The sequence below is a fragment of the Orcinus orca genome, chromosome 1, assembly GCF_937001465.1.
Source record: "Orcinus orca chromosome 1, mOrcOrc1.1, whole genome shotgun sequence".
Classification (NCBI taxonomy): Eukaryota; Metazoa; Chordata; class Mammalia; order Artiodactyla; family Delphinidae; genus Orcinus; species Orcinus orca.
In genome coordinates, this window is record NC_064559.1 from 115,824,227 (window position 1) to 115,839,360 (window position 15,134).

The 15,134-nt window shown below is 40.5% G+C and overlaps 1 protein-coding gene and 1 long non-coding RNA gene across 2 annotated transcripts in view; one reads left to right on the plus strand and one right to left on the minus strand.

Moving 5' to 3' along the window:
• Nucleotides 1–15,134, minus strand: part of LOC117202764 (uncharacterized) — a 38,362-nt gene that overhangs the window by 13,674 nt on the left and 9,554 nt on the right. The window contains exon 3 of the long non-coding RNA XR_004485206.2: nt 3,753–4,592. This is a non-coding gene — a long non-coding RNA (uncharacterized LOC117202764). The remainder of the gene's footprint in view (nt 1–3,752; nt 4,593–15,134) is intronic.
• Nucleotides 4,147–8,492, plus strand: LAMTOR5 (late endosomal/lysosomal adaptor, MAPK and MTOR activator 5). Its single transcript, XM_004263167.4, has 4 exons — nt 4,147–4,284; nt 5,144–5,205; nt 7,114–7,231; nt 8,159–8,492. The coding sequence occupies exons 1-4, from the start codon at nt 4,250–4,252 to the stop codon at nt 8,217–8,219; spliced, it is 276 nt and encodes a 91-aa protein (XP_004263215.1). The 5' UTR covers nt 4,147–4,249; the 3' UTR covers nt 8,220–8,492.

The following is a 15,134-nucleotide window of genomic DNA, read 5'->3' on the forward strand; positions in this document are numbered from 1 at the left end:
GGTTTAACTAAAGCTTTAAGACAACCTGTAGCAACACCATATAGTTAGAACACCACATGGAGGGTTAAGAATTCCATGTTCAAGTTCTAAATTAGCCACTTCCCCTCTCTGAGCCTCAGATTTCTTCTCTAGAGAATAAGAGAGCTGGACTGGGCCTCCAGAACCCTCTCATGTCTCCAGGATTGTGTTGCTGATGACATAAGAGAAGTTGAGGCAGCACAGGGGGCAGGTTAATGGTGAGGCTCCACCACTCACAAGCAGGCTGGTCCTGAGCAAGGATTGATCTTCTCAGCCTCAGGGAGTTTTTTTAACTCTTAAGTGAGGACAGTGACAGTAGCTACTTCAAAAAGGTTCTCAGAACTAATGAGGCCTGTGAAATGCCCGGCACGCAGCTGTCCCTCCATGTGTACGAACTGCTAAAGGTATTACTGCTCTTATTACTATCAGGAGTTAGGCTTTGGATCTAGGACTCAGCTCTCAGGCAGTGTCCACGATCGGAAGACAGGGGTCTGCACCCCAGTGTCCTATCCAGTAGCTCATGTGGAGTGAGAGGCTTTAGCTGGCAGGACTCTTGTGAACCTTGTGACATGCCTTTCCCCATCTCCACCTTCCAAATCCCATCCCATTCCATTTGGCTTTTCACATTCATGTCATTAGGGTTAGGGCTAGGATTTCAGGTGATTTTTTTTTCTCACTGTTTTATTAATTTTACATACCCTAGAAAAGTATAATAACACATATTTCATCATCTCATTTAAATGCAGCCCTGCGACCTCACACCCACATGAACACTAGATTGCTTGAGGTCTGTAGTGGTCATTCGGCTCTTATCATCTTTGAACTGTTAGTTATTTGCTCATGTGTGTCCTCGCCTAGACTGTAAGCAACTTGAGGAGACATATGGGTCTTCTTACTGAGATTTAGCAAACCTTATTGATTGACTCCCACAGTGCACCGGCCCTCTTACATGAAAAATCTCGTATCATCCTCCCCACAACCTGATGAGGCAGGTAATGGTGTTACCATGTCACAGATGAGCCCCCGAGGCTTGGGGTCACATGTGTAGGCAGTGGCTAAGCCAGGATCCAATTCTACATCGCCTGACTCCGAGGCCACCAGTCTAGCCTAGTGCTGTCCTCAGCAAGCTGTAGCTCAGGAGGCTCGTGGGTCCCTGTAACTCCCTTAGGATCCTCCAGCCTGAGCAGAGTTTTCCATGGCCTTGGTGCCCCCTGGTGGCATGTGAGGGCTCGTTCCCAGCCCAGCTTCAGGCTCATTCCACTGCAGGCCTGCGACCCCTAAGCACTTGAAAGAGTGACCAAGGGGGCTGGCCCTGGCGCAGCAGGGCCCTCTGCACCCAGGGAAGGGCTAGTGACACTAGAGTGTCACTTTTTAAATGGACCGCCCCCGCCCCGAGGATTCTGCGCCTGATAGGTCAAAGAAGAGCGCTTAGGGTCTCAGGCCAACAGCCCTGAGATGAACTACAAGGTCTGGTTCACACCACCCAGCTTCTCATCTCCCCTTTCCCAGTCAAGACGTGTGGGCATGGGCAATCTCTGCAGCACCCTCCTGGGATTTCAATTTTCCAAGAGCTTGTTTATGGAGTGGGGGAGGGAGAAGAGGATAAAGGTGGTTAAAGTTGAGGACTTAAAAGCTTCTTTACATAACACAGTCTTTTTCTCAAAAAACCCATCAAGATTCTTCAGTAAAATTACTGGAGTCCTATTGTGCTCCACAGCGCTCAGGATGCAGAAATGGAGAAAACACCCTTTCTGTCTTGAAAAGTAAACATATAAAAAATTACAATGCAATGAGGCAAGTACTCTGATATGGGTGTCCTGGGACTTCTCCTGTCACACCCAAGATGGTTATCAGTACTCAAAACTGAGAATAAAGAATCATCAAATACCTCACAAGCTGAAGTAGAAAACAATTAGGGGTCAGACACCTTGTCCAACTAACCATCACTCCAGCCAACAGCACTTCCCCAGCTTATATAAGCCACCGCTCCTTCTGCAGGGACAAAACAGCAAGAAGACACAGAAAGAGGGGGTGGTGTGGAATAGCCTGCCTTCCCACCTCCGGAGCAACAAGGATGCTTGAGCCAGCGGTCATCCTCTTCCTACGTGCTCATTTTCCCCTTGGAGGCCTTCCTTAGCGCGTAAAAAGTGATCACCAGCTTTTCCGGGAATCCTATAATCACTGATCTGGCTTTGAGATAATCACAGATATCCTAGAGCTGCATTAACCAATGGTAGCCACCCATCACACACATAGCTATTGAGCACTTGAAATGTGGCTAGTCTGAATTGAAACACGCTGTCAGTGTAAAATATACACCGGATTTTTAAGACTTAGTCTGGGGTGGGGCAGGGGAATGCAAAACATCTCTGTATTTTAAAAATTGATTACATCTTGAAATGATAATATTTTGGACATAGTATTTGGATAAATAAAATATATTATTAAAATTAATTTCACCTGTTTTACTTTTTTTAGCGTGGCTACCAGGCCATTTAAAATTACAGCTGTGGCTGGCTCACATTCCGTTGCTATTGGACGTCGCTGCCCTGAGGGTCAGAAAGCCAGAGCTGAGATGCCCCAGTCCAGCAAAGCTTACACCACATTGGGACCACAAGGGGGCGCTACTGTGGTGCCGAGCTGCCTGGGGCAGGACTTCAGCAGCAAGCAGGCCGGCTCCTCACATTTTCTGATGCTATCTTTTAAGGGTAGCTTTAAACAGCTTTTTCTAAAATTTAAATGGCCCATATTATGTGACCCCGAGGTTAATATAAATCATTTCTCTAGGGCAGGAGTCTAAAACTCCGGAATTACAATATTCAAGACTGGAATTTTAAGGCAGCTGCAAGTTTCTCACCATCACAGCTAGGGAATGAAGAGGGACTGTGAATTCAAGTCGAGAGAAGCCTTGAAGCTGGGCCCCAGAACAGAAGGTGGGCTGTGAGTAAAAGCTGGAGGTAAGAGGGTTGGAGAAAAGGTAGCTCCAGGAGTGATGTTAGGAGGACTTAAGCACAAGGAGTGGGTATTGGCTTATGGGCGATGGGTGACCTCTGGGCATACTCCCATTTTTATCAGAATGCTACCAATCTGAGTGTAAATTGTTACCACCTTTCTTCGGGGCAATTTGTAAGTGTATTTTAAAAGCCTTAAAAATGTCAATATCCTTTGACCCAATAATTCCATTCTAGTAACTCATAAGGAAAATTTTAAACTGCACAAATATTTGGCTATAAGGATATTCATCCAGCATTTGTAATAGCCAAAGAACCCAAAATAACAATAAAACTATAAGCAACCTAACTGCACATTGATATGGGTTGGTTAAATCAATTAACAGTTATAATATGGACTATTTTGTAAGTGTTACAGAGGTTGTGTAAATGAATACTTACTGACATGAAAAGACATTTATGCTAAATTCTGTGAAAAGGGTCAGCTACAGAATTGTATGTCCAGTATGTGTGTCAATTTTGCTTAAAAAAGAAACAACAACAACAACATTAAAAGCATACATCTGCAAAGACAATTGGCTGAAAGAATATTCTCCAAGGGATTAATAGTCATCTCTGGACAGAGGCTATGGGTGGGCTTTCTTTCCTTATTTTTTAAAACTGCTTTTATAATTAACTTTTTAAAAGATTATTTATTTATCACAAGTGACACGTTCTTTCCCAAGCCCTCGCCAAAGGGGAAGAACCAACGTTTTCGTTAAAATCCCGACACTTTCCCCATACCTATTAGCATTGTTCCATCTCGTCCTCTAGTCCCTGTGTCCAGTCTTTTCCCCTGTAAGCCTTTCACCGGGGTCCTGTGTCTCTCTTGTCTCTCTCTGCCCCACCGCCTGGATGAGACCCCGTCGGGCCGCCCGGGTTGTTGTAAAACTTCAACAGGGTCTGGCCCGACTTCTTGGAGTCGGTGGAATTGTAATCCAAAGGTCTGTATGGAGGAGACAGAGGGACAGGCCAGGAGGCCGGCTCCAAGGGACGACTGCAGGCCTCCCTCCCACGGCGGCATTCCGCGCCGTCCCCTCGCCTGTTGCACAGGCAGCAGAACCTCCGCCCGGCTCGCGGTGGCGGGCGCGTAAAGATGTCATCCTGGACACAACGCGAAGGCTGCGCCACGAATTTTGTCCCTTTGGAGGCACCGTTCCTGCCCACGGCCCTCTCGCGTCATGTGAACGACCGAGGGGCACCCGAGACCAGTGGCGAAGAAGGCGGCGACTCACGGCGGCATGGAGGCAACTTTAGAGCAGCACTTGGAGGACACGTGAGTAGTATTCTCGTAGGCCTGTCCTGGGGTCGCGGCTGGGGGATTTGAACGGGACAGAGGGCGCGAGCTGCGAGCGCCGGCCGGGCGTCTTGGGGACGCCCTGTCCCGGGGCCTCCGGTGTGGGTGCGAAATGACCCGGAATTAAATCCCGCCGGGGCTCCGCACACTCCCTCCTGAGCGGGTCTCCGCGGCCCGAGCCCAAACCCGACTCTCGTGCTGAAATTGTCCGGACAGGGTCGTTCTTCGGGAGTTTTAGGAACCGGGTTCGTTTGGGAGAAGGAAGTACCACTTGTGCAGAGCCCTGCCTTATAAACGTAAACACACACAGCGTATTATTTCCTTCCGGGTGTAACCAGTTACTTGCTGAAAGGCATCCGTTAAATTTTTCGAATGAGTAATATCTACGGAAAATCCAAAGTTGGAAAAATAGAAGGCGTACAGGGAAACACCTCCCTCGCATCAGTGCCCCTCAGCTTCCCACTACCCCTCCAGGAGGCAGCCCGTGTTACTTAAGAGTTTGTCAACAGTTGTTTCAAGTGAGTTAGTATGTTAACATATGCATTTTTAACGAAGGCAACAAAATCCCAACTATTGCAATGTTTCTGGCCCTCCAGAGCTCAACAGTACCTGGGCACGGTCTTTATTCTCATGAGAGAGAAACTGGTTTAACTATTTAATTCAGTTAATTGTAATTTAATTTTTCCTGGGACAGGGGTGGGCGATAGTGAAAAAAGATGAACACTGACTTCAAGTACTACAACAATGCCTAGTACAGAGAAAGCATATTTGTGTTATAATTATTTAAATTCATTTTCCCACATCATTTGCTTTCTTCTTCCTGCGTTCCTGGAATTAGAATGAAGAATCCATCCATTGTTGGAGTCCTGTGCACAGATTCACAAGGACTCAATTTGGGCTGTAAGTATCTCACATCAACCCTTTGGTGGATTGCACAGCATTTGATGTTGACTGGGAGCCTAGTGTGCTATTATTCTCTAGTTTTTATTTCCTGTTACCCTGCCACTTTCTGGGGACTTTTGCAAGCATAGAGATCATCCCCAAATAACAAAATTAGGAAATTGAAACGTCTCTATAAAGGTAGAAATGTTCCTTGCAGTTCTAGCACTCCAGAGTCGTTTCTACTAAAGTAGTATTTTAATCATTTTAAATTGGGTCTAGAAAGGACTTCAGATAATGACAGCAGTTACCATTTATTGAATTTCTGCCATATGGTGGGACTGTGAAGCTTTGTATACATTATCTCTAATTTTCACAATAACCCTGCTAGATGGGTGGTGTTACTTTTTAGTCCAACTTCACTTAAGAGTAAGTGAGTAGGTAGTAAAAATGGGGGCTGCAGGGTTGGACACACCTAGCTTCAACCCCTTGCTCTTCCATTTACTAGTGGTGTCAGCTTGGACCAAAAAGAACCTTTCTGAGCCTCAGTTTCTTTACTGAGCTGTTGCTTAATAAGAATTATTATTATGGAATTGCATTTATTGAGCTCTTACTATGTGCCAGGCACCGTTCTAAGTGCTTTGTGTATACTAAGTCATTTAATCCTCATGACTACCCTGTTAGGCAGATAAAGAAATGGAGGCACAGAGGTTCACTAACTTGCCTAAGGCCATACAGCTAGTAAGTAGTTGAGCTAGGATTTGAGTCTGGCTCAGAAGCCTCTTAATCAGAATACTATAAAATTATATATGTAAAGCACTCAGCACAGAACCGAGACATAATGCTCACTAAATGGTAACAATTACTGATGAGAAAATAAATCCAGAAAGGTAACAATGGAAGCCTTCAGCTAAGTAATGTCAGAACTAGTAAACCCAGGACACCTTGCTCCTTACTCCTCTGTACTGCAGGACTTTTTAAAGCTCTGAATTTTTGCTGGGAGGGTAATTGAAGGAAGTAGTCTGTAACTCAGGTTTTACACACAAATCAGTTTAGTTGGAAGAAAAAAGGCAGATTTTTTTTTGAGGCACTTGCCAGGCTCACAAAGGAAAGGCTGAAATTCAAGTGCAGAAATGTAAAACTAAATGTACTCCTTCAAGAAAACTTCGCCCAAAAGACTGCACTGTGTGTCCAGTTAATGTTTTATGTAACAACAGTAAATCCATCAACTCTGCCATACTGACATGTCTATTACCTGAGTTAGTTTCAGGCAGATGGGCTTGTGTTGCCTTTATATACAGAAAGATATTGTAAACTTAGTAATTACGTTTTGTACCTGACATCCAAGATTTAGTTATTATCTACAGGCTAAAACAAACATTAGTAAAAAGCCAATTCTGTTGCTATTTGAAAAACCAGTTTATTCTAGTGGAAATAATTGCTCACAGAATATTTATACATGCTGTTAAGGTGATCTTACAGCCAAACTCCTGAGTAAAGATCTTCATATCCTTTGAGGTTGATCTCAGTTAAAGGAAATCAGATTTTCCATGAGGAATTAATTAGTTTCAACAAGTCTCTTGCCCTTACTGGTTTTTGTCAGTCTCACCTATGAATTTCTTCATTTCAGTTTGCTTTCAGGTTGACTTGAATTACAGCTTCCTTATATGCTTGAGAAAGTGTTTAGAGATGGTGATGGGAATGACTTGGAAAATTGAGTGTTATGGCCTTTTACTGACTTAAAAGCTGTTATTGGCTTTCTCACTGATGGAACCACTGAGTATCAGGGCAGAATCATTTTACGTCAGTACCTAACCTAAGAGACCATGAGCTGAACCTTCTTTTTGTGAATAATTCAATTCAGTTCTACTATACGTCTATACTCATTTTTGGACAGTCAGGCAACATGATATCATCTCTGTCTTCCAGGCCGCGGAACCCTGTCAGATGAGCATGCTGGGGTGATATCTGTTTTAGCCCAGCAAGCAGCTAAGCTAACCTCAGACCCCACTGATATTCCTGTGGTGTGTCTAGAATCAGATAATGGGTGAGTAGATGGCAGCAGATCCCTTCCTTTTCATTCAGAAAAATCAATCCCTGGGAAACTTGACTGGGGCTTGCCCTGTGTTCATCAGTGATTTCTCAAAGTACATGGAGGAAGGTTCCACCCTTTGGACCACAGGAGCAGATGGATTGATCTCTAAAGCTAATGTGCTTTCACACCACAAAGACATTTAAATGAAGAGTAAGAGTTGTCATGAACTATCAATAAAAGAAGCAATAAATAACACAGAGGAAGACTAAACAAAGAACAGAAACAATGTCTGTAGTAATAGAAATACCGAAGACATTCCAAGTGAGGGTCCTCAGAATAACAGTAAATGAAAAAAGCAGAACTATGCACAGGGACTTCCCTGGTGGTCCAGTGGTTAAGAATCCACCTTCCAATGCAGGGGATGCGGGTTCGATCCCTGGTCAGGAAACTAAGATCCCACATGCCGTGGAGCAACTAAGCCTGCACGCTGCAACTACTGAGCCCACGTGCCACAACCAGAGAGCCCGTGTGCCGCAATGAAGAACCTTCGTGCTGCCATGAAAGATCCCTCTGTGCTGCAACTAAGACCTGACACAGCCAAAAATAAATAAAAATTTTAAATAAATAAATAAACTATGCACATTATGATCACAGTTCTGTAAAGTGAGAAAAAATGTATATATGGTATACATGCATATTAAAAAAGGAAAATATTAATAGTGGTTGTCTTTGAGTGATAGGATTATAGAATTAATTTCGTTTTTATGTTTTATACTTTTCTGTATTTCCCAAATGTTTTATTGTATTTAGATATTGCTTTCATACATAGAAAAGTAAGTATTATTTTTTTAGTTGTGTCCTAAACCAAACAGCATGTTTAATCTTACGTCGACTCCCACTTGCAACACTTTACTGAATATCTTCCACTTTGCCTTTCAGGAACATTATGATCCAGAAACACGATGGCATCACAGTGGCAGTGCACAAAATGGCCTCTTGACATCTTGTATCAGTTCTCCAGCAGCTTGTCATGGGGACTCAATCATACCTTATGTTAATCATCTTATAGAGCTATTAGAGTTCCAGTAATTAGGCCATTCAGGTAATGTGCATTAGGCACTTTTCTATTAATTTTAGAGTAAGCTGCTTTTTGACACTCTGACTTATCAAAATTGACATCAAAATACTAGTTAAGGGAAGTATGGTTTGAAGCAAGTTTAGGTCACTTTGTATACAGAATTTTGTTATGTTTAATAAAACTGGTTGGAGGAAAGCTTGGATCTTTTCTGAATTCTTCAAACTCTTATCAAATGTTTATTTTTTCAATTATCAAATTGTAATCTTTCTTAAAAAGGTAACTGCTCCAAACCATTCTGTTTCGGAAGCTCCTGAAATACATAGATTCTCACAGAAACATCCATGGATATATAAAACAAGTCAAGTATACTCCTACCCCATAATAAAAACATAATAGTAGATATCATAAGTACTTACTATATGCCAGGAACACATTCAGTTCTCGTTAACAACCCTATATGGGTTCTCAATAGCAAAGAGGTGGAAGCAACTCAAATGTCTGTTGATGGGTGAATGAATAAACAAAATGTATATACATACCATGGAATATTATTCAGTGTTAAAAAAGGAAAGATATTTTGACACATGCTATAGCACGGAGGACTCTATGCTAAGTAAAATAAGCCAGTCACAAAAAGACAAATCCTGTATGATTCCACCTATATGAGGTACCTAGAGCAGTCAAATTCATAGAGATAGTAGAATGGTGGTTGCTAGGGTGAGGGGAAAAAATGGGGAGCTACTGTTTAATGGGTACAGAGTTTCAGTTTTACAAGATGAAAAGAGTTCTAGAGATGGATGGTGGTGATGGTGGCAACAATAATATCAATGTATTTAATACCTCTAAACTGTACACTTAAAAATGGTTAAGATAAAAAAATGGTTAAGATTGTAAATTTTGTTTTATGTATTTTACCACAATAAAACAGTTTTAATTAAAAAACATGAACTAATAAAAACACCACCTGAACTAATAAAAAATTCAGCAGAATTACAAGATGAAGATCAACTTACGAAAAGTGAAAAAGCTTCTATACCTCAAAATAGAAAATAAGAAAACACTTGCAATAGCGACAAAAACAATAATGCATTTAGGAATTAATAAAGGATGAAAAAAACCTGTATGGAGAAAAAGTTTAAACTCTTAAGGATTAAAAATTGAGCAGAACTAAATAAATACAAAATATTGAATACAATGTAACAAAAGGATATCAAATCTGCAAAGAATTTTTCCTGAATTCAATGTTTTGTAATAAAGATGGCAGTAGGAATTTTTTTTTGTAAACTTGACAAACTTCTAATATTACAGGGAAGCATAAAAGTTTCATAAATAGTTGTCAAAAACAACCCTATATGGTAGGTACTCTAATTTGACCCATTTTGCATTTGTGTAACTAAGGCTAAGGAATTAGCAGAGTCACCATTTGGACCCAAGCCTCCAAGTCAGAGCCGTACTTTTAACAGCCAGACTACTACAGAAGTAGGTATGTTTGGCCAGAAGAAAATCTACCAGTTTGAAAGTATAGGACATTATCTTCTCTTCAGACTTTATCATTCTCAACAGAATGGTGCATAAGAAGATACAAAAGACTTCATTTTGTTGAATTTGAATGCAGCTCGTATTGCTGTCTAGCAATTTAATATTTGACAGTATACAAAGAATATATATCATTTATTCAAAAATATCAAGCAACTACAAATATATAAAGTGCTAGTTTAAGCACAGTGATCTCTTATAATTTAAGGAATGGTGGGAACCCTCCCCAAATCTTAACTCATTTCTTCACAAAGAGTGAGGACAGGGAAAATAAAATCTTGGTAGTGCTTGTATTATACTCTAAGTCCCTAAGTGCCAAAAAGTTTCATGGACTGTATTTATCAGTGGGGTGAGGGTAATAGTGGTGACAGGAAAATCATGCTGCATCCTTGCTGAATAACTTTAGGGCCAAGAGTTAGAAAGTCAGAGGTTGAGGGAATTATTTTAGTTAAAAATCGTATAAGCTTTATTAAGTCGATTGGGTACAGATGTCAAAATTTAACTAATATCCCAATGGTGGCTTAAGAACTCTTTGCTCTTGATATAAAGCCCCACATGATTAATAAGAACCATTTTTAATGAACTAAGTACCAACAGCAGGTCTGTTAATGTGCAGTTACTGTATACACATAGTCCTCACAACAAACTTGTAAATAATATTAGCCACATTTTACAGGTTTGGAAACAGATTCAGAGAGGGTAACTTGCCCAGAGTGTGCAGGCTTAAATAATGGCAAAGTTGAGATTCTAACAAAGTCTGCATTTCCCACTATACCTCAAAGCTTTCTGTATGAAAGACATGTTTCAAAGGGTTCAACTCTGACAGCATCTTTGCAGCTTTCCTAGCCTCTGGGAATGACTCATTGTTCTGCCACATTTCAAATCTGACCCAGCCCTCAGCATCAGAGCTGTCTAGCAATACAAAGCTAGCCTCATGTCATCCTGTGATCAGAATCATAGATAGCCCTGCTTTAAAAGAGCAACAAGTACCTACCAAAAACAAAGTCTTACAGATGTTTACTAAAAAATGTTTTCTAGATTACGTTAGTAACTACATATAACTCTCTGAAAAACACTCACCTTCCCTCTTTTGGGTTTTGTCTTCTGCTGAAGGTTTGTTTGATCCTTACCACCAGGCCCACATAATTGCATAATCTTTTCCATTGTTAACTTAGAGGCCATCTTCCCAAACCACTAAGCTGTGCTTCTGCTAGCGCTTGAATCAAAAATATTATAGAGTTGGTTTTAAGAGCCTGAGAAGCCCCTTACCTTTTAAGAAACATGCATAATAAATATGTGCAGATTTTCCAGATAAAACCAGAAAAACACACATCAGCCTAAAATACACTCTGGTTTAAAACCTGGAACGTTGGTGCTGGGAAGATGAAAGGCAATTTCCTGTTGACTTTTATTCTTTTTTGATGTGGAGGGTGGAGCAGAGGAAGGAAATGGGATAAGAAAACTGAATTGTCCCAGTAATGTTCTAAGAGACTCAGCCTTAACCATTTCCAAAATGCAATAGAAAAAAAAGTTTCATTAAAATTAAATATAAGTATACACCTTTCATGGGAGGTGTTTGGAGTTAAGGTAACGTGTATAGAAAAGTAACTAAAAGAGGGCTTGGAACTCGAAGGTACTAACCAGAATCTTCAGTCATTACACAGAAGGTACACAAATATGCTGCAGATTGCCATTTATAGGCCAGGAAACGTATTGCCCAACTCTGGGGCCCCACTCCCTGCCTTGAGCATAATGTTAAAAGATAAACTGAGGCATATTAAAAATGGTAAGAGCTTATCTGAGCAAAAATCGATGTGAAGCTGGTGCTGACAAACCAGAGGAGGTTAGGAGCGCTCTTCCATTCAGGAGATCAAGAAGAAGCTTTTGCAGAGAAAATGCAGAAGCAAAGCAAGGAAATTATTGATTGGCTACAGCTTAAAGCCTAGCTGGCTGTATGTGGCTGGTTGTCCTTAGGTTTTCATTTCATAACCTTGAGGCATTGACAGGCTTAGGTTTTGGTTTGCTTATGTAGGCCACACAGCCCTAGAGCCACCTTAGTCTAATGGCCTCCTGTTGCCTCAGCCAAGTGGCTTGTTAATTTCTTGCATTTGCTACACTACCAGAGGTGTTGATCCAGCTACAGCAAGAGGTATTTGCTATGGCACAGACTCTTCCTTGTTTAGCCAACAAGTAATCTAAAGCAATTCTACTATCTCAAATTATCTTACCAAGAAAACCTAGGGACTTCTGTTCTGTAGGTATGGCCTTAGCAAGATTCAGCGATAGTTGTCAGAGAAGCATTGTCTTGCCGTACATTAACAGAGAGAAAAAAGCAAGTAGTGAAAAGGCAAAACGAATAAAGGTTTCAAATAGGAAATAAAGATCTTGAGCCGTGATCTCGGGAGAGCTGTCCATCTCAAGATGCTATCTGCTTCTGGAGAGGAACCTCCATAAGCCAATTTTAATTTTAGGTCTCCAGTTGTACAGTTCCAAGAGTCTGGAGGAGCCCTTTTCAACTGGGAGATATGGACCCAAGGTTTAAGGCCCTGAAGTTTGACTGCTGACTTGGTACGGTCCCTTCTAAGGCGGTTCAAGGGTAGTCTTTGTTCTTAGTGATTTCAAATCAGAAGGGTAGGAGAAAACTGGAAATCTTAGTTTGGAGAGTAGCCAGATATTTGAGAAAACTAGAACAATTCAGGATCCAGTCCGGTTTACAGGTATATAACAAAAGCTCAAAGACAGTAAATAGGACTAGAATCTGATATCCACAAGATCGTATTATAATCTTCTACTGCAACATAATTTTTTTTATAATCACCCCCATTTCTATCAAAGATAATCACAGTAAGGCTAATTTGTTTGCAGAATAAGTCTAGTCTCATAAAACTTGGGCTGGTTATTTACAGAGGTGCAGTAGGAAGAGTAATTGACCATATAGGCTCTTTTTAAATCTGTTTTGCTAGGACTTTTCATAAGGAATCTTAGATTGAACTTTTAAAGGCTCTCCAGATTAAGAAGTCAAGTCAAGGATTTGTCATTTCAGACTTCATCTGGAATACCTATAGATTTGGGTGAATTCCTCTCTTCTCAAGGTCCCTAAGATATCCTGAGGTTCTCGGGCCTGCCAGGAAGTGACCTTCCTTACTCATCTGGTAAGGTTTCTTGGAACCCTATAAACAAGATGCCAGGCCAGTTTTTCTTAGGAGCTTTATTGCCTCCATAAAGTCAGCCTTAGTTCCTTAAAACTGTCTGGTCATATCTGATTTTATGCATATTCTCAAATATGACATTCTAGTCAAAGCCTTGGTAATATAATCAAGGCTTCCAATTGTGTCCTGTTATGAGAACATATTCTTACTGGGCTTATGTAAATCACTATATTGCCATGAAAATAAGACTACACAACAAATTTCCAAATTCTGGAGGGATCAGGTAGGGAAAAAAAGGTTTCACTTTTGTTTACAAAGGTATAATTTACCAAACTGCCTTAAGACAGAAAGGTTTCCTTAAATTTAGAAAACAAAACATTAAGGAATCAGCAGTGTTTCAAAGAAAAAGTTGTAAAAAACATTATAATCATCCTCATCAGTTCATTTAATCATATGTTATTAATTCTTGTTCAGGATGAACCCAGTTTTTTCATTAGCTCTGAAAATTCTTACCCAGTTCACTTTTATGCTCTTAAACTTATCAGAAACCTGTATTCTAGATCTTTCCATGAATCTCTAAAGACAAAGAAGCATTTCTGTGAAAGCATCAGAGTAAAACAATAACTCTCTGCAAATGACAAAAAGACTTTTAATAAAGTCCTTCCATACCTTTCCTTACCCCCTAGACACATTCTACTTTCCTTCCTACTTTTCACACAGTTGTTTCCTTTCACCCCTATATTTTAGTAGTTTTAAATTACATATAACGATTAGAATTCATAACCCTTAGAATACTTACTTCCTAGTGAAAACTAAGAAGCAAGCAACTGTGGACTGTTACACTAGCATTCTGTGGATTGGCACATTTATAAATACATTTCATAATTTCCAGAAGTATATTCTCCCTCACAGTAAATTTTTCGATATGGCATAAAACACGTTTACCAATAAACCCAAATATCTTTAGTTCCTCTGTAATAAGAAGCCAAAGTAGATAAAATGCCAAAAGTAGAAAAATTTGTGTTCAGTAATTAATGTTTCAGTATTTTATCTTACTTGGAAATGATCTAGTCAATGAATATCCATAATTTAACTCAGTAGAACTTTCACCTAGTTTCCAAATCGCCCCCCACATACTTTTGTTTTTGTCCTTCTAATAAGAATCACCTCCCTGAAGTCCACATTTCAAAGAAATGGCTCTAAATACTTGAAATGCAGAACGCTTACATCTCAAAGCTCAAAGGCACAGAAAAAGGATGTAAGTTCCACCAAGAAGGACTCTTATTCCCTAAATCCAGATGTTTTATAATATCTGTAAGCCTTCTGAGCTGAATAGGGGAGGTTTTGAGATTGGTAAAAAGGACAGACTTTTCATTGTTTCTAGAGCTGCATTTCTGTTCCTGTCAAAACTCGATTTGTAAGACAAGTAGTTGTTCTTTATTCCTCAAAGAACTGGGTTGCCACCTGAGGCCCAGTGAACCCACCCATCCAACTATATTATCTTCAATTTGCTTCTTTATGTCAGGGAGATTTCCAACTAAGATGAAAATTAAAAGATTCCTATGTTCCAGATTTGGAGCTGTGCATCTTTTGAATGTTTTAGTAAATTCTTCCACAGTGGCCTCAGAATGTTTTTCTTTCCCTCTGGGTACATAATTTCATTTCAGCTTCGTGGAGAAGCCCTTAAAAACAGTTCCTATCAGACTCTGAATATCAGCTTCCAAAGTAACCAACTTTTTTTTTTTTTTTTTGCATTTTGGCCGCGCTACGCAGCAAGCGGGATGGCATGTGGGATGGTTCCCTGACCAGGGATCGAGCCCCGGCCTCCACAGTGAAAGCACCAAATCCTAACCACTAGGCCATCAAGGAACTCCCCAGAGTGGCCAACTTCTAACCAGAAAGATCACTAAAAAAATCCTTTTAAATACTTTATTAACACGTTTTAGGTGGGACAAACAGTAACTATTCCTGGCAATACTAAACAAACTTTTCTTTTACTTTTAAACCAAAGGTATCCCTAACAAATGACTCAAAAACAAAACCATAGTTTAACCATGGATGCAAGAGGCATCCCCAAAGAAAGTACGAAAGATATTACTCCCCCAGCCCCAAGATCCAGAGCCATTCCCAAAGATAATCAAAGAAAGACAGA